The 21,297-nt window shown below is 48.7% G+C and overlaps 10 protein-coding genes and 1 non-coding gene across 11 annotated transcripts; 4 read left to right on the top strand and 7 right to left on the bottom strand.

Moving 5' to 3' along the window:
• The first annotated feature begins 1,056 nt into the window (after positions 1-1,056).
• Positions 1,057-3,648, top strand: F5J12DRAFT_35998 (cytochrome P450). Its single transcript, XM_051739047.1, has 16 exons — positions 1,057-1,496; positions 1,569-1,639; positions 1,687-1,716; positions 1,767-1,803; positions 1,855-1,914; positions 1,979-1,991; positions 2,051-2,186; positions 2,240-2,636; positions 2,689-2,744; positions 2,796-2,952; positions 3,005-3,029; positions 3,083-3,097; positions 3,164-3,235; positions 3,286-3,341; positions 3,395-3,508; positions 3,560-3,648. The coding sequence occupies exons 1-15, from the start codon at positions 1,178-1,180 to the stop codon at positions 3,475-3,477; spliced, it is 1,527 nt and encodes a 508-aa protein (XP_051606113.1). The 5' UTR covers positions 1,057-1,177; the 3' UTR covers positions 3,478-3,508; positions 3,560-3,648.
• A 779-nt stretch (positions 3,649-4,427) lies between these two features.
• On the bottom strand, positions 4,428-5,442 carry F5J12DRAFT_35889 (peptidase family M49-domain-containing protein). Its single transcript, XM_051739041.1, has 4 exons — positions 5,350-5,442; positions 5,080-5,210; positions 4,917-5,010; positions 4,428-4,862 (listed from the first exon to the last, which is right to left on the bottom strand). Exons 2-4 carry the CDS (start codon positions 5,088-5,090, stop codon positions 4,569-4,571), a joined length of 399 nt encoding a protein of 132 aa, XP_051606112.1. The 5' UTR covers positions 5,091-5,210; positions 5,350-5,442; the 3' UTR covers positions 4,428-4,568.
• A 1,062-nt stretch (positions 5,443-6,504) lies between these two features.
• On the bottom strand, positions 6,505-7,591 carry F5J12DRAFT_795041 (peptidase family M49-domain-containing protein; the record flags this gene model as incomplete). The annotated part of the gene is made up of 6 exons (XM_051744052.1): positions 6,505-6,563; positions 6,621-6,786; positions 6,842-7,008; positions 7,065-7,196; positions 7,260-7,476; positions 7,539-7,591. Coding segments are annotated over 6 exons (794 nt in total), but the record flags the coding sequence as incomplete, so codon positions are not given.
• A 279-nt stretch (positions 7,592-7,870) lies between these two features.
• On the bottom strand, positions 7,871-10,915 carry F5J12DRAFT_902415 (peptidase family M49-domain-containing protein; the record flags this gene model as incomplete). The annotated part of the gene is made up of 18 exons (XM_051748294.1): positions 7,871-8,167; positions 8,220-8,313; positions 8,383-8,513; positions 8,567-8,601; positions 8,657-8,754; positions 8,805-8,833; positions 8,882-9,045; positions 9,099-9,123; positions 9,178-9,228; positions 9,343-9,362; positions 9,416-9,580; positions 9,626-9,762; positions 9,813-9,871; positions 9,926-10,082; positions 10,145-10,311; positions 10,368-10,499; positions 10,560-10,776; positions 10,827-10,915. 18 exons carry the CDS (start codon positions 10,913-10,915, stop codon positions 7,871-7,873), a joined length of 2,067 nt encoding a protein of 688 aa, XP_051606110.1.
• Positions 10,916-11,140: 225 nt separating this feature from the next.
• On the bottom strand, positions 11,141-11,224 carry F5J12DRAFT_t5. The gene has a single exon. It is a non-coding gene; the product is annotated as a tRNA-Lys (tRNA).
• A 1,656-nt stretch (positions 11,225-12,880) lies between these two features.
• Positions 12,881-14,324, top strand: F5J12DRAFT_760859 (PRTase-like protein). Its single transcript, XM_051742117.1, has 9 exons — positions 12,881-13,128; positions 13,219-13,287; positions 13,338-13,403; positions 13,452-13,490; positions 13,546-13,597; positions 13,651-13,733; positions 13,787-13,843; positions 13,906-13,982; positions 14,033-14,324. The coding sequence occupies exons 1-9, from the start codon at positions 12,907-12,909 to the stop codon at positions 14,043-14,045; spliced, it is 678 nt and encodes a 225-aa protein (XP_051606109.1). The 5' UTR covers positions 12,881-12,906; the 3' UTR covers positions 14,046-14,324.
• On the top strand, positions 14,304-15,360 carry F5J12DRAFT_795015 (SCO1 protein). Its single transcript, XM_051744051.1, has 4 exons — positions 14,304-14,486; positions 14,541-14,637; positions 14,691-14,885; positions 14,947-15,360. Exons 1-4 carry the CDS (start codon positions 14,325-14,327, stop codon positions 15,300-15,302), a joined length of 810 nt encoding a protein of 269 aa, XP_051606108.1. The 5' UTR covers positions 14,304-14,324; the 3' UTR covers positions 15,303-15,360.
• Positions 15,361-15,982, bottom strand: F5J12DRAFT_795011 (NADH-ubiquinone oxidoreductase B18 subunit-domain-containing protein). Its single transcript, XM_051744050.1, has 4 exons — positions 15,874-15,982; positions 15,705-15,788; positions 15,626-15,640; positions 15,361-15,567 (listed from the first exon to the last, which is right to left on the bottom strand). Exons 1-4 carry the CDS (start codon positions 15,951-15,953, stop codon positions 15,495-15,497), a joined length of 252 nt encoding a protein of 83 aa, XP_051606107.1. The 5' UTR covers positions 15,954-15,982; the 3' UTR covers positions 15,361-15,494.
• A 1,594-nt stretch (positions 15,983-17,576) lies between these two features.
• F5J12DRAFT_35642 (uncharacterized protein) lies at positions 17,577-18,657 on the bottom strand. Its single transcript, XM_051739029.1, has 5 exons — positions 18,645-18,657; positions 18,285-18,598; positions 18,103-18,224; positions 17,927-18,049; positions 17,577-17,861 (listed from the first exon to the last, which is right to left on the bottom strand). Exons 2-5 carry the CDS (start codon positions 18,437-18,439, stop codon positions 17,758-17,760), a joined length of 504 nt encoding a protein of 167 aa, XP_051606106.1. The 5' UTR covers positions 18,440-18,598; positions 18,645-18,657; the 3' UTR covers positions 17,577-17,757.
• Positions 18,658-18,907: 250 nt separating this feature from the next.
• On the bottom strand, positions 18,908-20,052 carry F5J12DRAFT_711624 (uncharacterized protein; the record flags this gene model as incomplete). Its single annotated transcript, XM_051740718.1, has 4 exons — positions 18,908-19,189; positions 19,241-19,424; positions 19,479-19,826; positions 19,880-20,052. 4 exons carry the CDS (start codon positions 20,050-20,052, stop codon positions 18,908-18,910), a joined length of 987 nt encoding a protein of 328 aa, XP_051606105.1.
• Positions 20,053-20,221: 169 nt separating this feature from the next.
• F5J12DRAFT_794997 (uncharacterized protein) lies at positions 20,222-21,204 on the top strand. The gene is made up of 5 exons (XM_051744049.1): positions 20,222-20,257; positions 20,308-20,442; positions 20,494-20,609; positions 20,701-20,899; positions 20,955-21,204. The coding sequence occupies exons 2-4, from the start codon at positions 20,393-20,395 to the stop codon at positions 20,790-20,792; spliced, it is 258 nt and encodes an 85-aa protein (XP_051606104.1). The 5' UTR covers positions 20,222-20,257; positions 20,308-20,392; the 3' UTR covers positions 20,793-20,899; positions 20,955-21,204.
• The last annotated feature ends 93 nt before the right edge of the window (positions 21,205-21,297 follow it).

The raw sequence follows: 21,297 nt of genomic DNA, 5'->3' as shown, positions 1-21,297 counted from the left end.
TCGTAACAAGACATTAAAGCTGCTCGGTGGATCCGCAGTCAGGATCGAGCTGTGCTCCTTGCGGAGTGAACAATTCAGAGGAGCTTTATTCCGAATGTATAGAGCTTGAATTCTATCCCAGTAGTTCGTGGAGTCAATGATCGCCATTTCGAGTCAAGGAGTCTGTGTGAACATAGCTCATAATAATGACTTCCAGATTAGACAGCTTACAAAGCAAGTACGTCACTCTGCTTCAACCTTCCCCTGCCCAGACATGCAGCACTCGCTGGTTTTCTCCTGCAGGGGGCGAAATCATTCACTGTAAGTGTGATTTGGTTCGTCTTGAGTAAGAAAAAACTAGGGCTGTACGTGGGTAAGGGTAACACCGTGGTATCTTGGCCACAGATATGGCGGGTACGGGTGTCCGTGCCAACATCATAAACCGCACCCGCTGTGTACGGGTTTTCGCAGATAAGCCCATGAATGATTCACTAGTTCATGGACAACGTTTTCAGGACATCTAAGCTGCTCAAGTTTGACTTTGACTTTACTTTGACTTTGCGGGTTGCATTATCGCAACAGCTTTAACCCACTAAGAAGAGAAATGACAAGCTTGGGCTACCGGAGCCCACGTCGTCATGCCTACTCCGTTTTTGTTTGTCAGCCTCAAAGACCACATCCGAAGGCCCCGTAGCATGTGACTATCATCGGCCCTTATGCTTCTTCGCAGAAGATCAAAACCGTCGGCACCCCCTTCCTGACAGATCTGATCATTTGCGATGATGCACGGAGCCTCGCAGGCCACTAACCCAGATCGCACTGACAACAGTGCAACTACCACTAATGAGGGTGATGGGGATGTGCACACCGTTTGGAAACTCGAGAAGGCTCGTCCCGATGGCTCCAACATCCCAAGACTGGGCTGTTTGCATAATGAATTACTCGCTCTCCTCTGATGCCCGCCACACCATTTATTTAAATTTTTCACTCCCTTCATAACGAATGCGGTTAAATCTTTAAACATCGTTGCTATCGGACCATCGTCGCCTACTTTCGTCCCGGGATAACGCAGATGGTGATCGGGAGAAAGAATGGATTTGCAGGGGTCGCAGCAGGACACACCTTCAACCCACATGACCTTTAGAATAAAAGGCGTCTCGGGGTGTCTGTCTGTTTCTGCTCTTCGTGAAGAACAGCCATGGTGGGGATCCCTCCAGGCTTCGTCTACATTGCACGTCAACTTCATTGCCTAGTCCGTCCTCTGGCTCTCGCCTATGCGGGCGTTAGGATCTGGACAATCGTGTTCGAGGAGCCAGCCCCCCGCTGGCTGAGGGTTTCCGTGTATCTATTTTCTATCCCCATGGCAGCGGCATGCAGCGTCCTCCACGCCTACCTACGTGACAGGAGGGAAGCAGCACGTCGACGCGCTGTTCTTGCCCCGCGAGTGAAGAGTATATGGCCTGGTGGCCTCGACATCATCCTCTCAGTCGCTCAGGACTTTCGAAGTGGGCACATCGGTATGTACGGCATGGTATCGTGTCTCTTGATCTCGTTCATGGTGGCTTTTTGGCTGACAAAACACGCTTTAGGATCACCGTTTGACCGATATTGTGAAGAGTATGGTCCCGTCGTCAATGTCAGGATCATGTTCGAGGATCAGGTTAGACTTCTTTGCAGCTCAGCCAATTTATCTGAAGTTGGGGATAGATTTTGACGACAGAACCCAAACATATCAAAGTATGGCATCCTATCGTCCTATAACCATCGTACTGAACAACTACCGTCAGGCAATTCTTGCTACCCAGTTCAGTTCCTTTGAAAAGGGTGGGATTCTGGATACATTGGCTAAAGTGTCTTTGTTTACACCGGTCTTAGGTCCGGTGCTCTGGGACCAAGTAAACGCTTTACTTGGAACTGGAGTATTCAACTCGGACGGTACACCTCTCACGCATTCTCCCAATCCACGCTTGCTGACGTCTTTACTCGGTTTGGAATGCAGGCGAAATATGGAAGTAAGCGTGTTGACTCCATTGGCATAGATTATCATGTGCTCATTCATACCATGAACTAGGTTCCATCGCTCGATGAAACGACCGTTCTTTAGCAAGGACCGAATTAGTCATTTTGATATATTCGAAAAACACGCCAAAGATGCTCTCAACCAAGCAAAAGCTAGACTACATGAGGGCTATCCCGTGGATTTCCAGGTACATGAAACCATAACTCAGGGAATACCTCACTGACCAGTCACTAATGCAAGGATATGATCTGCCGGTTCACCCTTGATTCGGCAACTGAATTTTTGTTGGGGAAATGTGTTAGTTCGCTTTCCGCTGGACTTGCCTATCCAAAGAATTCGACGTCCGGGAAAGACAAGGATTGCACAGATCATCCTGCAAACGCTTTCGCCCGCGCGTTCTCTGACGCGCAATCGAATGTCACGTTCAGGGGTGGTTTCGGCACGTTGTGGCGGTTGGCTGAGTTCTGGAGTGACCGCGTCAAGAAGGACATGGAGGTCTGTCACAGGTTCATTGACCCCGTCCTCAAAGTCGCTTTGCAAATGAAGAGATCGATGAAGGAGGCAGGGCAGGTGCGCACCGAGGAGAAAGGGGCTTTTGAAGATACATTGCTAGGACATCTCGTTAACTGCACCGAAGGTAAAGCATGTCTTCAATTTCCTTTGAAGTCGCACTCACCAATCTATGACAGATCCCATTGTCGTTAGGGATGAGACTTTGAACATCTTAATGGTAGCGCGTGATACTGTGAGTTGCCTGGTTCATCTTCGTTTTTATCTTTCCAACCCAAGTTGCCAGACGGCGTCTACCTTGACATTCCTGGTTTACATGCTCTCCCAACACCCGGACGTTCTGAAGCGGCTTCGTGCGGAGGTTCTCAGCACAGTTGGGAATTCCAGAAGACCAACTAACGAGGACGTGCGAGACATGAAGTATATGCGAGCTGCCATTAATGGTGCGTTACGTTGTTGTTTTGTGAGGGACAGTTATCACATGTCGATGTGCAGAAACTCTTCGTTTCTATCCTCCCGTGTAAGTGCCTGCTGGTCATCTGATCTCTTTTATCTTATGGCTTTTCTTCTCAGTCCATTCAACGTTAGGTTAGACTCAACTGCCGTGATCAGCGCCTTAATCTTGCGCGCCTGACATACTCTTTTACTTCGTAGGACAAGCGTAGAAGCTGTGATATGGCCTAGCGTGAACGGGGATTCGCCTATCTATATCCCACCCAAGACGCGGTCAGTGGTGCACGCACCCGGACATGGTATGATCTACTGACACCCAACAGGACCCTGTATTCTGTATTCTTAATGCATCGTCGGAAAGATCTCTGGGGTCCTGATGGTCGGCTCGCTCCCTTTATGGCTGAAAGGCGACGGAGACTGATGAACTCGCAGCCGAAATCTTCGATCCAGATCGCTTCCTCGATGAACGATTGAAGTATCTAACGTCGAATCCGTTCATCTTTCTCCCCCTTTAATGCAGGACCACGAATTTGTCTAGGTCAACAAGTGAGTCTCCTGCTTAGTTTTAACCTGCGCAATGTTGATCGGAACCTGCAGTTTGCATACAACTGAAATATCATTTTTCCTTGTCTGCCTATTGCAAAATTTCTCTTCCATCACATTAGCAGAAGATGTCCAAATTTGACATTCTGCAGAGTGGACCAAAGGAACAGGGCACAATTCACAGGAAAAAGTGATTGTCAGACATCACTTCACCATGTATGTTGATGTGAGTACTTCATTCCTGGAATCCTAGCTCCCTTGGACAATGCAAGCTAACTTGCATTTCCCTGCATCTAGGAGGGTCTATGGGTGCAGATGGGAGAAGCTGATCATGTCAATAATATGTGATGCTGGCACTTGCAAGAAATATGCAGATGCCCAGAGTCAGTGTTGTAGTAAAAATGGACTTCATTGAGCAAAGCATTTTCTCAGCCCCTATCTCCACATAACACAGTAATCAGTCTTGAGATGATATCCAGTTGGTACTGGTTTTGATAATAGGTCACTGAGATTCAGCAGCAGGACACCAGGCAGAACTTTTCTCATTGAGACTCAGGACACAGTCACTACATGAAGATCTAAACACTAGAGTGGCAAAACCCTTGCATTCCATTTGCCAAGCACCATGCTCTACCCAATGGCAGAGAAATAGTAGCACAACAAAAAGAAAGCAAAGATATGAGATCCCCTGACGACACAAGCCAGCAGTGCAATAGCAAGGTCATCGCGCCCCCGGAGGTGCAAGCAGAGCTCGCAGGGACAAGGGCGGCAAAAATTTGCTAACCAACTAAAGGGGGCAGTGCCCCCGTTACAGCGGTTATGCTGTAAAGAACAGATACTACACTTGATCTAAGCCAAAAGGCCAGAGTGGTAAGGATTTAGGGATGTCCAGTGCAAGCTTATATACGTTTTCAGGAAACGCACGGACCATCCCACTCAAAAGTTGCGGTGACTCGTGTACTTTCCTTTATTTGGAAGGTGCGATGTCCAAACTTAGAAAGTGCACCACCGCCACTATAACTGTCACAAAGTGGAATTACTTCTGCTCAAGCTCCTGGAATCATTAAAGGTTTCCCTCAATTAAACTCTCGATCACACCACCCGCAGTAAGTGGGTATTCCTTCAGGACCACCTCGCCATCGACAACAAAGGTATTCGGTTGCAACATCATCTTGCGCGGCTGCTTCATCTTCAACACCACATCTCGGATTTCTCCTAGCCATCCCGGTAACGGCGTCGTCAACTCGGTATAGAATTTCCTCGCGCCTGGACCATCCGCTGTGCTCTTGAGAACTTGTAGTTTGAGCAGAAGTTTTCCGACGATCGATCGTCCTTTGAGTACCTTTTCACGATCCACCTGAGAAAAGCATCGTTGATATCGTGTTTGGGATATTTAAGGAGGAGCACATACCCTAATGTAGACGTTCTTCAATTCGCCGTGCGATCCACGAACTTCCTCGAGGCGCACCAAACCCTCATTCATCATGAAATTCGTGATTCCTAACCTGGTATTGCAGAGAGGGTCAGCGTGTTCCGTGTTCATATCGAAAACAAACGGAGTTAAGTTTGCCCACCGAGCCTGCATATGAGCTTTACCATGCTATTTGGTGATCGGATCATAGAACTCAAGACCACACAGACCAGCACGTGCCACGTGAAGAAAGGTGATGAAGACGATGTCCTCTATTTCGTTTTTGTCCGTGTACTGTTTGGGAAGTCAGTGCATTGTTAGCTGAGGCATGGGAATGTGAAAATCACCCCAAAGATTTTGAGAATGGCAGGATGGTTTGCGACTATACGGGACAAATTGCCCAATGAACACAAGAATCGTCAATGAGACTCACGGTATAATGCCACAGTTTCAGCACGGCATTCTTCCATGGAAGAGGAGACCTCTCCGAGAACCGAATCTGGGGTTTGACCAGGTTTATACCACGTCTCACTGCGGTAATGTAACACTTGGAAAAAAATGAGAGGGAGTTCAGTTACTCACACAGGTTTTCCAGTAAGCGGGTTGATGACCTGCGGTCAAGATTGATATCAACCGCATAATTCTCCATTCAAATACACCTTCTCTAGATCAAAGTTCTTCGAACCATCTGCGGCCTCCTGGAACAGTTTCCCAGAGCCATGTCCGAGCAATCCATGGTTGGCAACTTGCAGCTCGAATGCCCTTGCATCCCAAGCATTATACAGGTTAACGTCGCCGGGGTGAACGAAAGTCACGACCATATCTACAAGGATGGGTCAGGTCGCCAAGCCTGGGGGTTTTCCGATAGAGCTTACTGGACGCTTTGGCGACTAAGATATTCTATGCGAGCCATTGAATATGCTGTTCTTCAAAACATGTCGTGAGATGACTCGCCGCCAGAGAGACATTTTTGAAACTAGTCGATTCTCGTACGTTATAATAGTTCTCGGAAATATGAATAAGGGTGGGTGCGAAGGGAGAGTGAAATCGGTTATTAGGGGTATCTGGAAACTCGGTGGATTAGAAAAGGAAAGGGAGAACCAACAGTAGCACCACTTACATTGATCCCAGCTGGCATACCTAACAGAGTTAACCTTAGCGTTGTGCGAGGGATTAAAAAATACAACTGACTCCCCGTAGTAAACTGGACAATCTCTAGTGCAGTAAAGTCGGGCCTCCGGAATATATCGATTTCAAAGTCTTTGCCCCAAGGCAGGACTGTGATGAGCTCGGGAGCGTCGTTGACAAGTACATTGTACTTGGCGCTCAACTCCTTGTTGACGATGGCAGTGAAGCCTTTGCAGCATTAAAACATTGCTTGCTCTCATCCTTGTCGCTCACCTTCCCATTCAGCGCGTCCATCATAAGGATCAACGTAGGTCTCTACGAACCCGATGTGACTCTCGACAGTAGGGCCAACATCTTTAACCCAGTACGTAGACCCCTTTTTGTGCTCTTCGATTGAGCCGGTCTCAGAGCTGACCGAGCATTTCACGTCAACCGAGAATACCGAACAATGTGCACGTACGATTTGATGTAGCACTCCAACATTTTCGTTTGGGTTTCGTTGGCAGTGTATTTCTTTGCCTATCAAGAAAAAGGTCAAGATAGCGAAATAGAAATGCAGATCAAGAGATCTCATGCCTCTTGCAGCGCAGTGATGACTTCGGAAAGCGATTCTGAGAAGTCGCCATATTCAACAGTCAACTTTGCTGTTCCTGAAGCTATGCTAATATCATGCAGGGCCGGTGGTTGTTTGATGGCGGACGCAACAAGAAGAGTAAAGTCCCCCGGGCCGGTCTTGCACACTCTATTAAGAACTGAGCATGTGACCGGTGCCCAGTGTAAGTATGGATTTGATATACCGGGTGTTGAGAACGTCAACGCCAATCTTTTCCGCGGCTGCCTGAACCGCTAACACTTCTTCGTCAGTGATAACTTCACCCAAGTAGTAATTTGAGATGTGACCCTCGCTGCGCTTGCCAATGAACAGCGAACTCTCAGGGGTCGTAGAATATATGTGTTCCTTGAGCTAAAGCAACACGAGTGAGCAGACGAAAAGACGAGGTAACGATGGGAAGCACTTGCCGTTTCCCACAGAGGCATTGCATTGGCTGCGTTCGTCGACGCGGCTATGATTTTTGCAAATTCGCCAACTGGAATACGAGGGACAAACTTCGTGAAGCCGAAGCTCTTATAATTAGCCAGGTTTTGCATGACCTGCGATGATGAACCCGCCGCTCGAGTTACATACGCTCAGAAGATACCATCAATCTAGCAGACCTGAGCAGTATACTGGAGAGCGTCATCAAAGTCTTGTTCGCTTACACCTGATCGTTGCTTCAATGCCTCTAGATCGGTAAGTTTTCCGTTGGCGCTGAAGGTGAGGACGAGAAGATCGTAGAGGGTGTGTGCTTGAGGCGTCCATTGACCCTGAACGATGCGAGTACCTGCCCAACACGCTTGTCCGATGTAATGAGCGTACAGCTTTTCTCTCGACCTATCGACCGTGATCATATTCAAGTTACATACTAACCCACCTAAAGCGGCGGGAGGACGCACGTCAACTGATCAAAAGCCTTTGCGACATCCACCCTACAGACCGGGGGAGCCTTTGTCCGCTAGGTAGCGTTCTGTCAGGAGGGAAGCCATTCTAGTTTGCAAGTTAGGATTTACACTTCGTAATCTGACGAGCGAGGGATGATAGTGCGCTGCATGATGATAGGATCACCCGGACCGCATACCGAAGAACGCGCTTCCACTTGGGTAGCACTGGAGCGTCCCCTTCTACAGCGGTAACGACGCGGACAACTTGATTGTCATGAAGTGGAATTACTTCTGCTTAAAATCCCGTTATTTATGAGTAATCCATTTGACTTCGTCCCAAAGACAGATTATAGGTTTCTCTCGATTAAACTCTCGATCATACCACCCGCAGTAAGTGGGTATTCCTTCAGGACCACCTCACCATCGACAACAAAGGTATTCGGTTGCAACATCATCTTGCGCGGCTGCTTCATCTTCAACACCACATTTCGGATTTCTCCTAGCCATCCCGGTAACGGCGTCGTCAACTCGGTATAGAATTTCCTCGCGCCTGGACCATCCGCTGTACTCCGGCGGACTTGTAGTTCAAGCAGAAGTTTTCCGGCGATCGATTGTCCTTCTTTGAGAACCTTTTCGCGATCCACCTGAGAAATCATCGTTAACATCATGTTTTGGATATTACGGAGGCACACATACCCTGACGTAGACGTTCTCCAATTCGCCGTTGGATCCACGAACTTCTTCGAGGCGCACCAAACCCTCATTCAGCATGAAATTTGTGATTCCTAACCTGGCATTGCGGAAAGGGTCAGCATGTTCCGTGTTCATATCGAAAACAAACGAAGCTAAGTCTGCCCACCGAGCCTGCATATGAGCTTGACCATGCTTTTTGGTGACCGGATCATAGAACTCGAGACCACGCAGACCAGCGCGTGCCATGAGAAGAAAGGTGATGAAGACGATATCCTCTATTTCTTTCCTGTCCGTGTACTGTTTGGGGAGTCAATACGTTGCTAGCTGAAGCACGGTAACGTGAGAATCACCCCAAAGATTTTCAGAATGGTAGGATGGTTTGCAACTACATGAGGTAAATCAATTGCCTATTAGACACGGGAATCGGCAATGAAACCCACGGTATAATGCCACAGCTTCAGCGCGACATTCTTCCATGGAAGAGGAGACCTCTCCGAGAACCGAATCTGGGGTTTGACCAGGTTTATACCACGTCTCGCTACGGCAATATAACACTTCAAAAGAACGAGGCAGAACTCGATTACTCACATGGGTTTTCCAGTGAGCGGATTGATGACCTGGTATCAAGATTAATATCGGGAACATAATTCATTCGCAAAACGCGCCTTTTCGGGATCAAAGTTCTTCGTACCATCTGCAGCCTCCTGGAACAATTTCCCAGAACCATGTCCCAGCAGCTCATGATTGGCAACTTGCAGTTCGAATGCCCTCGCATCCCAAGCATTATACAGATCAAGATCATCAGGGTGGATGAAGGTCACAACCTCGTCTACAAGGATGGATCAGGTCCCCAAGCCTGGGAAGGTTTTCGATAGAGCTTACTAGGTGCTTTGGCGCTCAGGATATTCTATGCGGGCCGCTGAACATGCTGCTCTTCAAAACACATCATCAGATGACTCACCGCCAGAGAGACATTTTTGAAACCGGTCGATTCTCGTATGTTGTAGTAGTTCTTAGAAATATGGATAAGTGTCAGTGTGAACACCAAATGAAATCGGTCATTACAGGTATCTGGAAATCCGGTAGGTTAGAAAGGAAGGAAAGAACCAACAGTAACAGCACTTACATTAATCCCGGCTGGTATACCTAATCGAGTAAAACTTAGCGTTTTGTAAGGGATAGAGAGCGATAAAACTCACCGCCCGTAGCAAACTGGACGATCTCTAGTGCAGTAAAATCGGGCTTCCGGAACACATCGACTTCAAAGTCCTTTCCCCAGGGGAGAACCTTGATAAGCTCGGGAGCGTCGTCGACGAGTACATCGTACTTGGCACTCATCTCCTTGTTGACGATGGCAGTGAAGCCTTTGCAGCATTAGAACACTGTTCTCTCCCATACTTGTCGCTTACCTTCCCACTCAGCACGTCCACCATAAGGATCAACGTAGGTCTCAATGAACCCGATATAGCTCTCGACGACAGGACCTAGATCCTTAACCCAGTATGCAGACCCCTTTTTGTGCTCTTCGATTGAGCCGGTCTCAAAACTGCCTAGGCATTTCACATCAACCGAGAATACCAAACAAGAAGTACGTACGATTTGATGTAGCACTCCAACATTTTCGTCTGGGTTTCGTTAGCAGTGTATCTCTTTGCCTACCGAAAGAAAAAAGGTCAGGGTGACAAAACAAAAATCAATTGATCACATGCCTCTTGCAACGCTGTGATAACTTTGGAGAGCGGTTCTGAGAAGTCACCATATTCAATAGTCAACTTTCCCGCTCCAGAAGCTATGCTGACATCATGCAGGGTTGGCAGGTTGCTTGCTGGCAGACGCGACAAGAAGAGTAAAGTCCCCCGGTCCGTTCTTGCGCACTCTACTAAGAAGTGAGCATATGACCATCCAATATAAGTATGAATTGGAAATACCGGGTATTGAGAACGTCAACGCCAATCTTTTCCGCAGCAGCCTGAACCACTGATACCTCTTCGTCAGTGATGACTTCACCCAAGTAGTAGTTTGAGATGTGACCCTCGCTGCGCTTGCCGATGAACAGCGAACTCTCGGGGGTCGTAGAATATATATGGTCCTTGAGCTAAATTAACACGAGTGAGCAGACGAAAAGACGACACAACGATGGGGGCCACTTGCCGTCTCCCACAGAGGCACGGCATTAGCTGCGTTTGTCGACGCGGCTATGATTTTTGCAAATTCGCCGACGGGAACGCGAGGGACAAACTTCGTGAAGCCGAAGCTCTTATAATTAACCAGGTTATGCAAGACCTTGGATGAACCCGCCATTAAGTACATACGCTGAGAAAAGATCCCACGAATCTGACACACCTGAGCGGAATACTGGAGAGCATCATCAAAGTCTTGTTCGCTTACACCTGATCGTTGCTTCAATGCCTCCAGGTCGGCAAGTTTTCCGTTGGCGCTGAAGGTGAGGACGAGAAGGTCGTAGAGGGTGTGGGCTTGGGGCGTCCATTGACCCTGAACGACACGACCTCCTGCCCAACAAGCTTGTCCGATGTAATGAGCGTAGAGCTTTTCTCTCGGCCTATCGGTTGTAATCAGATTCCAGTTACACACCAGAGCGGGAGAACGCACGTCAACTGATCAAAAGCCTTTGCAACCTCCACCCTGCAGATCGGGGGAGCCTTGTCCGCTAGGTAGCGTTCTGCCAGGAAGGAAGCCATTCTCGTTTTCAAGCTAGGGTTGATACTTCGTAGTCTGAGCAAGGGTGATGGTACGTGGTGATAAGATCCCCCGGGCCGGACACCAAGAACACGCTTCCATTGGCTGGCACGGAACATCCCCCTTTTTCGGAGGTCAAGGCCGCCAAAATTGAAACCGAACCAAGGCCTGATTGGACGAAAGAGGAAAGAAGAAGAAAAAAAACGTAATTAAAAAAGTCAACCAGTAGCCCACCGCGAGGGTCGAACTCGCAGCCTTCAGATTGCCTAGTCATAAGAGTCTGACGCTCTATCCGATTGAGCTAGGCGGGCGACATATTCTGTTCATCCCAGAGATTTATGAGAAGCTACATACTCATCCTTACGGGTCCATACAAACATATAAGGAACAATCCAGTCCAAGAAGAAATAATATCACAAATCATCCATCCTAAACAAGTTGCATCCCGGCTGAAAATCTCCGTCTCGTTACAGAATTCCCTTGGGAAACCATCGCTTGAACACACATTATGAACGTACACACATCCCAATTTCGAGAAGACAAGTTGAAAATTTCCTATGGATTGCCGTAGATGAAGAACATGAAACTTGCGGATATCACCCGCGAAAGGAACCAGTACCATTATAGTTATCGTGCCTTCGAGCGTTTTCCTGGGATGATAAAATCACCATACCAGACGTCTGTGAGGCACCGCCATCGGTCTGCAGAAACTCCGCCGGGACGCGCGGTCGATGACGCCGTGATCTGCTTGGCAGGCGATGGACTCTGTGCATTGTTTCTGCACCCGTCAACGTCCCTACGAACATATTCGTGATGTCGCAGAGAACACTATCCTGGCTTGCCGCTTTCGGAATACCATGACGATCTCCTTGCGCTTTTGAGGGGGATCGCGAAGGATTAGTGCGCCTTGGATCCACAGTCGTACGCAGCAAACGCTTGCGAGTAACGCATCGAGTCAAAGTTGATTTTTGAGCAGGAGCATCCCAGTCGTAAATTGCGTCGCAACCTTCGTTCTCCTTGCTGCAGGAGTGCATGGTGCTTTCTCTGTCAGCACGTTCACCACGGCGTCCGTCGTTCCGGGCTGAGGAACCGTGACGCGAAAGCTTGTTATATGTCTTGAGCCGATTTTCGGCAGTCCGTGTCCTTAAAACAGCGGAACCAGCCACTTTGATAGTAGCCTTTCGTTGAAGTTTGATTCGAGGAATGTTGGGCGGAGAAAGAAGTGCGAGATGAAGGTAGGTGCCTGCAGATTCCGCGCTATAAACAGACACATCATCGTTGGAAATGGGTGACTTGGTTCGAGACTCGGGATCATCGCCAGGTGAACACGGCCGATCCTATGCAGGCGGTTAGCTGTGACAAACCACTCGTTGTTGATAATTACCACAGTAGTGTGTGAGTACGTGCACGCAGCTTGAGGGCCATACGATGCAACGATGCAGTTCTTGGGGACAGAAGTTTCCGGTGAATGGGAGAAGCTTTCAACTACCGCAAGGGCTGTCTTCCCCGTATTGCACGTGGACTCACAACACCAAGAATCCGGTAGGACGTTTGTCGACGAGATCAAACGAGGAGGGGAGATATCCAAGGGACAGCGGGCACCAGGGCTCGAACACTTTTCTTTGTTGTTTGAGGGAACGGGCGGAAGCGGTTTGTTAGAAAGCTGGAGTCATTACAATGAGAAGAGGGGCAACACAAGGGCTACTATGCGTACCGCTCTATTCCTACCAGATTTCTCACAGGGAAGGAACTGACAGGGCGCCATGGCCAGCAAGGCGCAAAGGCAGGAACGAGGAAACGCACGAGGACCTGAAAGACGATGGGTGATGGCAGGTGGGACGAGCAGCGCACCTGTGGTCCATGTCAGCCTCACCCAGGATAGGGGGTTGTTCGATCTCGGAATGTGTTTGACTAATTCGGAGTTGGCATAAAACTTGCACAAAACCTAATACATAATGTCTGGACGGAACACAACTCTTTTGACACTCGCAAGATGACCACGGCCCAGACGTCTCAGTTGACGCCTGCAGCCTTGCCCCCTTCCGTATTCACACTTCCTCAGACTGCCCAACTTGAAGCCCTGTATACGATCATCAGGGATAAAACAACTAGCCGGGGTGATTTTCTCTTCTACTCAGATCGCATCATCCGGCTTCTTGTCGAAGAGGGCCTCAACCATCTCCCTGTTGTCCCAAAGACCATTGAAACACCTACAGTCCGTATCACTCCCAGTAGTAACAAGTGCCAAATGACTGGCCTTTTGTTTACGACGAGACCATTCCACTGATGTGGATAACCTTTACAGGGATCAGTGTATGAAGGAGTTGGTTTCGAGGGAAAGATATGCGGTGTATCCATCTTGCGTGCTGGAGAGGTACATATATTCTGTGGGATGCGGTGAGCTTACTTTGAGTGCACACCCAGGCGATGGAGGCAGGATTACGAGAAGTCTGTCGAAGCGTCCGCATAGGCAAGATTCTCATACAGAGGGTGCGTGGCATCAGTGGCATCACCCGCCATTTTCTCAAGTTTTATCAGGACGAGGAGACTGCTCAGCCAAAGCTTTTCTATTGCAAGGTACCTAGTGTCGCGAGCCTGTCGCGTGCACTCTGACAGCGCGAACCAATTGCAGTTCCCAGAAGATATCGCTCAACGATATGTTCTCTTACTCGATCCTATGCTCGGTAAGCGTTGGTTGACCGACCCCGATTCACTTCTCAGCGTTCGCCACCGCTAGCAACTGGTGGATCCGCAATTAAAGCTGTAGAAATACTGAAGGAACAAGGCGTACCAGAAGAACGAATCATATTCATCAACCTGGTGATTTGTTTCCTCCTTTCGAACCTGGGATTAGTACCTAAACACGACAAAAGATCGCAGCGCCTGAAGGCTTGAAGAGGTTCTGTTCCAAGTTCCCCGCATTACGCGTCGTAAGTAGACTTGCACCGGTGACTACACCAAGTCTTTATCATGCCTGATCTGCTTGCTGCAGATTACGGGATGGATAGATAAAGGACTCAATGAAAAGGCATTCATCATACCAGGTCTTGGTGACTTTGGCGAACGACGGTAACGACCCTGCGACCCCTGCATTCATTACACGTCTGACGCGTTACCAGATATTGTGAATGAGACAATTTGAATCTGGATGCAACGCCTTTTTTTACACAGGATGTTGTACAGTGTATATCCGCCTTCGAATTGACATCGCCTTCGATATGACTTCAATGGTGTGTGGATGTGAATGGTTGCTTCATTCCGCAGTTTCGTATTAGTGCTATACATCTTCGAGGATACTAGTGCCGTACTTCCTTGAAGATATTAGATCACTTGCCTGTTATGGTAGGGAGCACTTACAATGTCGGGCTACATAATATGAGTGGTCACTTAGGTGAAACGTCCATACGCGACATGCTCAAATTCGCACTTTTAACTCGCTGCTCGTGGCTACGGACGAGTGAGCGACTGTCAGTTCTAAAGCCTCCAGCAAGGTGGACGCGAACACAGAGACGGCTTTATTCCGAGGTTCGCCATAACGCACCTACGGGTGCTCAGGATAGGGCCACGGTCGGGGTGAGGCGAGAACACCTCAGTCAGGTGGTAGCTTCACTTATGTCGTCGCCGTAGGTCTTCACTCCAAAAGCTGCCGCGCTATTCGTGGCAACGGGCATCGGACTGTACTTCTACTTCCATCACGAGAAGCAAAAACTCCTGGAGCAGAAACGTATGTCGCCCAGGATTAATACCTACGTCATGTCACTCGTCCTTTCACCACAGAAAAACAACTAGAGTCCCGTACCGTTGGTCGAGCACAAGTCGGAGGTCCGTTTACGCTGACGTCGCACGAGAACAAGCCCTTTTCAGACAAGGACCTGCTCGGAAAATGGAATTTCATGTACTTTGGCTTTACCAACTGTCCTGATATCTGTCCTGCTGAATTGGACAAGATCGGGGCAGTGGTCACTCCGCTAGGTAAGTCCATATGTACGAACTTCTTTGATTTCATGATCTTCGTCGTTACTATGGTCCGTAGAAAAAGAGTATGGGAATATTTTCCAACCCGTTTTCATTTCGGTCGACCCCGCAAGAGACACCATCCCACAAATGCAGCGCTACCTTGCCGACTTCCATCCTCGCATCATCGGCCTTATGGGTGACTATGCGACCACCAAGAACGTATGCAAAGCATATCGTGTCTACTTCTCGACACCACCCAACGCGGATCCGAATGGCGACTATCTGGTCGACCACTCTATATATGTTTACCTCATGGACCCGAAAGGCCAGTTCGTAGAAGCATTTGGCCAGAGCACGACAAGCGAAGAGGTCGTCGAAAGAGTGAAGAAAGAGATTGCTGAATATGAACAAGAGACCGGCAGGAAGGTATAGAAATTCGACGCCGCTAGCGAGGGGTCGTGGAGTATTTCGCAAGTTTTTAGATTACTTTATCTCTCCCATGTATTCACGGCATTTGGCAATTCACTATCACAACTCAGAGGACAGAGGTACGTGCAACGAACCGTACGGAGATGAATATTTGTAAACCTTGCGCACGGAGTTGTGTGGGTAACGTGCATCGATCTAATAAGTGTCCTCTAATTCCTCCGCCTGTTGAAGCTTTAGCTTGGACATCTTCTTCATCCGTCGCATCATGCTACGTTGGTAAGAAAGGTTAGCACCAGATGTCAAGCAAACATTGTTTTGAGGCTCACTCGTCGTATTGACACCTGTCGCCCGGGGAAATACGGTCAGCGAACGATTCATCGAAGTCCTAGGATATAGCACACCCACTTCTCGTACGAGTGACGCTCGTTTTCACACTGCCATGGAAGGTAGTAATTTTGTCTCCGGCAAACATTCAATGGTACCAGTAGTCTGCAACCGTCCAGCGGACCCGAGTGAGATAGGAAGAACGCCCAGCGGTAAAAAAAAAAAAAAAACATTATTTAATAATACTCACGCGGAGCACTGATCCCTCCAGGCTACAGGAACCTTGGCAGCCTTGAGTTCCTCTTGCAATGCTATGTGTGAGGATGTCATGGATGTTGGTCGCGAACTGCTAAACTGTCGGTTGCGGTCTGGTGGTGTGGCTGTGCTAATAGTTCTTTTCCTGGCACACTGCAGATTGACAACCAGATGGCATGACCCCCTCAGACTGGCGCAATACTTACAGGCTGAAACAGGTCGCCGGAAACCTGGCGAGTCGCAATATTCCATCCCATCAGGAAGTTGATTTATGTAGAACATTGAACTTCGCATACTCCGATCAGTGGAACGGACCACGGATTATGGTCCACCGGAACTCAAGGGTAGACCATATCTTTCACGGGCTTTTGGAATCTAAAGTGCAATTTTTTGACAGCTCGAACTCGTTGGCGGGTTACAGAACGCTAAAAGGCGCTGTCTCCCCCAGTGGTACGGTACGGTTAGTAATTGCCCCTTCTGGTGACAATGCCACTCAGAGATAGGAGTAGATGACAAAGCTAAATATCTCTGTTTGTGATTCCAAGGGAAGACTGAAGATCGATACGTACCGGTGTCCTACGGATAAGGCGGGCAATACGCTGCCCGCAGAGCCCTTCTAACTTAAGCATGTGGTACGTTGTGCGAACACAGGATTATCCAACGTAACGCCTTTCCTCCTAAGAAAAAATATTGCGGCATGTTCATGAACTTTTATAATTTCCGTGACTTCACTAGGTTCCGATCTGCCGCGAACAGTTTGTTTGCCGCTATAGCCCGCTGTCTACCTTGTCTATCAGCACCTAGACCCTACTTGGTCGTTATTCACCCATTCGAGGTTGTGGTTACCTTGTTACAATGATGGGTACGTGCGAGGATCGGAGAATGAGGTGAGAAAGGCTGGTTGCGCGACTCATGCGGTTAGTATGTCTCAACATAGTCTGTGACCCTTCCTGAGCAGATGCATAAGGAAACTGGGTTGGACACGCCGCATTTTCCCGGAAGCTGTAACCGGAATAATTTGTGCATCATCGTTCTCAACTAGAACATCCTAGGGTACTGTCTTTTTCTGTCCTAACATTATCACCGAGTCCACGAACTGCTACCCACTCCGCAGATTCACACCCTGCCTATTACAGCTTTCGGTCACTCAAAGTGCGATACTGCATATTGGGTAAGGACTTCTTATGTATGACAGCCACAACCTCATGGTGGTTCTCATATATCGCTGGTGATATCAACGAAGATATATCATTCGTGTAGGTTTATTCCGTCAAAACACCGCCTGGATCTCCTTGTCAAGGTCTTTGAATCAAACGGCCCCGGTTCACTACGACTGCCGTCTGACTAACTAGTGGGGTGCTCCATTTTATGCCTCACCATACTTATTGATTAGTTGCCGAACCCTGCTGCTGATCGGCGTATTTTCTTCAGTCGTCTATTTACCCTTTTAAATACAAAGGCCTTTGACTAATTAGTTTCCTAGTTCCGGCTTTTTATGATCAACCCGACACGTAGCGTCTCGGAAATTCTAATACTTGCGCTCCGACGCCGATGTTGACGATCCAACCGGGTCAGATCCCGTTGCCATGGGTTTTGTCAGGTATACAGCATGAAATCATTCCCTCCGTCAAGGGGATATGGCTTGCAAGTAAGTAGTGCAACCGTAGATTTACTCAAGCTCTGCCTCAAAAGAGCCACCATTCAATGCGTCAGGAAGGGCACATTCTATATTCTATGGTTATAGCGGAGAAACAGCAGTGGGTTGTACAGCACGAAATTGAGAGCATACACAGCTATCGGCAGCATCACCTGAAAGCACATGAAAAACTGACGTTTCCGGGACCAGCGAGTGAGCGGACTGCTACTTTGGCTGCTCCGCTCATCCCTCATGACTGCGGAGATACGCTAAAGCCTGGGCGGCAGCTACCTCCTTTGCTGCTGCTCGAGAAGGTCCTTCGCCGCGGCCGACCTCATACCCATCTACTAAATATACCAAGCATGTGTTACCGACAGCCACTTTGAATAGACAAAAAAAAATTGCGACGCACAGTAAGCTTTAACCTCCCATATTGGTTGGTTTTGGGGACCTCTCACTTTCGCGTCCCATTCAATTCTTCTAGTGCCACCGTACCTCCTCTGCATGAACTCATTCAGTTGGAAGCGTTGATCCCCTGTTCCGTCCCCTTAACGGTGCAAAACAACTGGATGAAGTCAGAGAACGTACCTTCCATCATAGAAAGGCTTGAGTAGTTGTTGTTATAAGCAATGAAGACTAAATGTTTGTTGGGCACTGCGGGGCATTTCCCTGTCCCTCTTATACCTTTGCAAAAAAAAAAGATGTTTAAGCTGTTAGATAAGTTCATGAGTGGGAATCACTGTTTGCAAGAATCAGATAAAAATGATTACCGGCGTTGACCGCGGTGGATACGGAGATGGAGAAAGAACAAGAGAAAATCAGCACTCGCAGGTATCGGACATAGTTCATCTGGAATATCGGGTATCTCATTTCCGACAGGGGTGTATTCAAAAGGTTTAGTACCCCTTTGCCAACGAACGCTCATGACGGAGGACTCAAGAACCTGTGTAAGGAGGGGGGATATTTAAGTGATTGCCTTGCTATGTCGTGAGCGACGCAGCGGAGCGACGAGGATATCTTGCTTAGTGGCCGAGAGCCGCCTATCCGGTAACCAATATTCCTCCTGATCTACTTTGCGGTTCATCTAGGTGGCATAATATGAACTAAAACAATCGTAACGAATTACCCACCAGGGAATTGAAAGACGAGCGTCTTACAGATAATTGAAGAGAGGGAGTCGGAGAGATAAGACAGGCACATGCTTCCAACGAATGCGCGCGACTACTCACAAAATCACATGGATCGTATATTCACCGGTATTCCGCAGTACTTTACGTTGCGAGATAACCTGGAAGCGGGGCATCCTACTCGGACATTCATCAAGTGAAAAAAAGGGTTGCGTTGTAAATGATACAAGCGAGACAAGGTCACCTACGCCTTCTCGGCACTATACCTACTGTTTCTTTTGTCCGTGTTCTTCTTGATCTTGCTTCATGCTCATCTCAATGGCGCGTGCAATTGCCTCTTCCTCATCCAAATCTTCCTCATCTTCTCCGTCCATATCCACGTCCCGACCCTCTGACATGGCTAGTGCTTGTCGAAGCGCGGCATCTTCGTCAGCATCACCGGTAGCGCCATCACGAGGGGGGGTAGTTTGAGAAGCGTCGGTGGAACCATGTGCTTGCTCCTCGGCTGCCTGGCGTGCCCGTTCTTCTTCCATAGACATGCGTAATGCCTGATGAGTAGTCAGACCCAAACAAAGAATTTCGGCGACACAGAAATTCACCATGGCAAGTTCGGGATCAAGATTGGGGTCGACGCCGAACTCATAGTCGTTAGTGCCACCAGTACCTGAGGGACCTGCGGCAGCAATAGTACCCGGTGGTATACCGCGATCTTCCGCCAGAACCGGTGACGAAATAATCACATCAGAGAGAAGGTGTGGACCAGGTGGAACTGACACAAGATGTCTGAAACGGAAAGGTCATGACCCACATCCAGCCAGGAAATAACACGAGGCGTACGAATTATCGGCACTTGATGCGTTCTCGATGAAAGCCTTTAGGACGCTTGATTCGCCTTCCTCAATACCGTCTCCAAATACGATAAGGTCGATCGCGACATTATTCTTCTTCAATTTCTTAGCCAGCTTTACCATCTCTCGTTCATCTGCCGCGGGGCCCTGCAAGGGTGACCCGATAAAGACTATTATCCGCTGCCGGAGATTCTTGTTTTCGCGGTGCTTTAATGCCAATTGAGCGATATTGATGGCCGTCGGAATGTCAATGTACCCGCCCATATTCAAAGATGCAGTGTGGAGCCCTTTCACAACCTGGCCAAGTTCTTTGGAGTGCGTGACAAGTACCTCTGGGCTGCGGCGAACTCGGTCAATGGAAGAGAAGACCAGAATATGAAGCAGACTTACCCCTTGTGGGCCATAGTCATGACACCAACCGTGTTTTCTGGATTGGAATCGATCTTGGTTTGGACGATAGTGTTGACAGCGTCAGCCTGGGCATCAAAACGGGAAGGCACATAATCTCCATTCCGCATGTACTCCGAGTTGTCAATGACCATCATAGTAGCCTCTAGCGGCATCGTAGCTGACGAGGCCCGCGAAATGTCCTGGCAGAGAGTTTCAAGTTGTATGGGCTGACGCGTGCCACGCAAACCCTAACCCTAATATTGTGTCCGGCCCGTGCGGAGCGGATCTCGGCGCCGTAGCCAAATACTACTGTGTGACAGTGCCTGCAATATTCTCGAGTCACTCCAGGCTTCAAGGTACGCATTTTGGTGAATGGCGGTGCGTCATCCCTGATAAATGGAGACGCGCATGTTGAATTCGCCGATTAGCAGAGTCAAATTTGCACTCTGAGGACCACCAAAACTCCCCGGTTTTCAAAGATGTAGAAAGTGGGGCTAGCTGAATTGACCATTAATGGTGCTTGATCATCGGAGTGGCATCTCCATAATCTGCCTTTTGATAATGTAGGTTAATGATGTTCTACACGCACAGCCAAACTGAGTTATAACCGTTAGTCGAACACGGGCATCTGTCGACTTCCAGGACCTGCAGAAGATGTCGAATGCGGCACTGACAACCCGCGATGTTCGTTCCATGGCACTTCTGGACGGTTTTACCAGATCCAACCAAGGTAAGGCGTGGTTTCTAGCAACAATGCCATCCCCGGCGCTTCCCCCCCTAGTACACGCATTCTAGCCTAGCTTACACGCACGAGCGCTCAGGACAGTGTTCCGTCTGTTTAGAAGGACAAGTCCCGGAACGGATCACTTCCCGTAGTCATTGTCCTCCCGTTCGGGAAGAGACACAATTTTGAACGATCATGAAGTCTGGCTCATACCGATTACACCGGGACGGCGGGATAGCTTTGATTTGTGAATCCAGAAAAGTCGTTGGCTGAGTGGTGGCCGCTATCAGCAGAGGGTGACGTTTCCAAAGGAACTGAGTACTTGTGTCATTAACTTACCCGCTCTTACAGAAAGAGAAACACGAGCCGCGTAAACGACTGGTAACCTCCCTACATCTAGTCGCTAGGAGAGGAGGCCAGTCTTCAGTGCAGTGCAGGAATAGCTTCGTTCCTTATTTCTTGCCGTGGGATAAGCAAACGGCGCCGTTTAGGCCGGGAAACTTGTGGCGAGGCAGGTGGTATCACATTTGTTCATTCCGCAGCAAGGCAGCGACTCTAACAAACATGTTACACTGTCAGTGAAAGGTGGGAAGAAAGATCATTGCGTTTGTCCGTGGCTTGCGCTCGGCTCGGAGTATGGAACCCTATGGCGGTGCCAAGAATAATGAGGACTAAATGGAGATGTGTTGCCATG

This window comes from Pisolithus orientalis (genome assembly GCF_024613125.1).
Source record: "Pisolithus orientalis strain OTSU chromosome Unknown F5J12scaffold_1, whole genome shotgun sequence".
Taxonomy (NCBI): Eukaryota; Fungi; Basidiomycota; class Agaricomycetes; order Boletales; family Pisolithaceae; genus Pisolithus; species Pisolithus orientalis.
The sequence above is the reverse complement of the archived record's forward strand: the minus strand, read 5'-3'. Positions and strand labels throughout refer to the sequence as shown.

Bases quoted from the DNA above. Each gene is read 5' to 3' on its own strand.
- F5J12DRAFT_35642 (XM_051739029.1), bottom strand. From the start codon at position 18,439: ATGAGCGTTCGTTGGCAAAGGGGTACTAAACCTTTTGAATACACCCCT. The intron at 18,225-18,284 runs GTAATCATTTTT...CTTATCTAACAG, and splicing joins ATCCACCGCGGTCAACGCCG to CTTAAACATCTTTTTTTTTT. The intron at 18,050-18,102 runs GTACGTTCTCTG...GGGACGGAACAG, and splicing joins AAGCCTTTCTATGATGGAAG to GGGATCAACGCTTCCAACTG.
- F5J12DRAFT_35998 (XM_051739047.1), top strand. From the start codon at position 1,178: ATGGTGGGGATCCCTCCAGGCTTCGTCTACATTGCACGTCAACTTCAT. The intron at 1,497-1,568 runs GTATGTACGGCA...AACACGCTTTAG, and splicing joins CTTTCGAAGTGGGCACATCG to GATCACCGTTTGACCGATAT. The intron at 2,953-3,004 runs GTGCGTTACGTT...GTCGATGTGCAG, and splicing joins TATGCGAGCTGCCATTAATG to AAACTCTTCGTTTCTATCCT.
- F5J12DRAFT_795011 (XM_051744050.1), bottom strand. From the start codon at position 15,953: ATGACATCCTCACACATAGCATTGCAAGAGGAACTCAAGGCTGCCAAG. The intron at 15,789-15,873 runs GTGAGTATTATT...GGACGGTTGCAG, and splicing joins TGGAGGGATCAGTGCTCCGC to ACTACTGGTACCATTGAATG.
- F5J12DRAFT_794997 (XM_051744049.1), top strand. From the start codon at position 20,393: ATGGTGCTTGATCATCGGAGTGGCATCTCCATAATCTGCCTTTTGATA. The intron at 20,443-20,493 runs GTAGGTTAATGA...TATAACCGTTAG, and splicing joins ATAATCTGCCTTTTGATAAT to TCGAACACGGGCATCTGTCG. The intron at 20,610-20,700 runs GTAAGGCGTGGT...ACGAGCGCTCAG, and splicing joins TTTTACCAGATCCAACCAAG to GACAGTGTTCCGTCTGTTTA.
- F5J12DRAFT_795015 (XM_051744051.1), top strand. From the start codon at position 14,325: ATGCTCAAATTCGCACTTTTAACTCGCTGCTCGTGGCTACGGACGAGT. The intron at 14,487-14,540 runs GTGAGGCGAGAA...TCGTCGCCGTAG, and splicing joins AGGATAGGGCCACGGTCGGG to GTCTTCACTCCAAAAGCTGC. The intron at 14,886-14,946 runs GTAAGTCCATAT...TATGGTCCGTAG, and splicing joins GGCAGTGGTCACTCCGCTAG to AAAAAGAGTATGGGAATATT.
- F5J12DRAFT_760859 (XM_051742117.1), top strand. From the start codon at position 12,907: ATGACCACGGCCCAGACGTCTCAGTTGACGCCTGCAGCCTTGCCCCCT. The intron at 13,129-13,218 runs GTCCGTATCACT...TAACCTTTACAG, and splicing joins AGACCATTGAAACACCTACA to GGATCAGTGTATGAAGGAGT. The intron at 13,844-13,905 runs GTAAGTAGACTT...TGCTTGCTGCAG, and splicing joins AGTTCCCCGCATTACGCGTC to ATTACGGGATGGATAGATAA.
- F5J12DRAFT_35889 (XM_051739041.1), bottom strand. The intron at 4,863-4,916 runs GTATGTGCTCCT...TGCTTTTCTCAG, and splicing joins TGAAGAACGTCTACATTAGG to GTGGATCGTGAAAAGGTACT.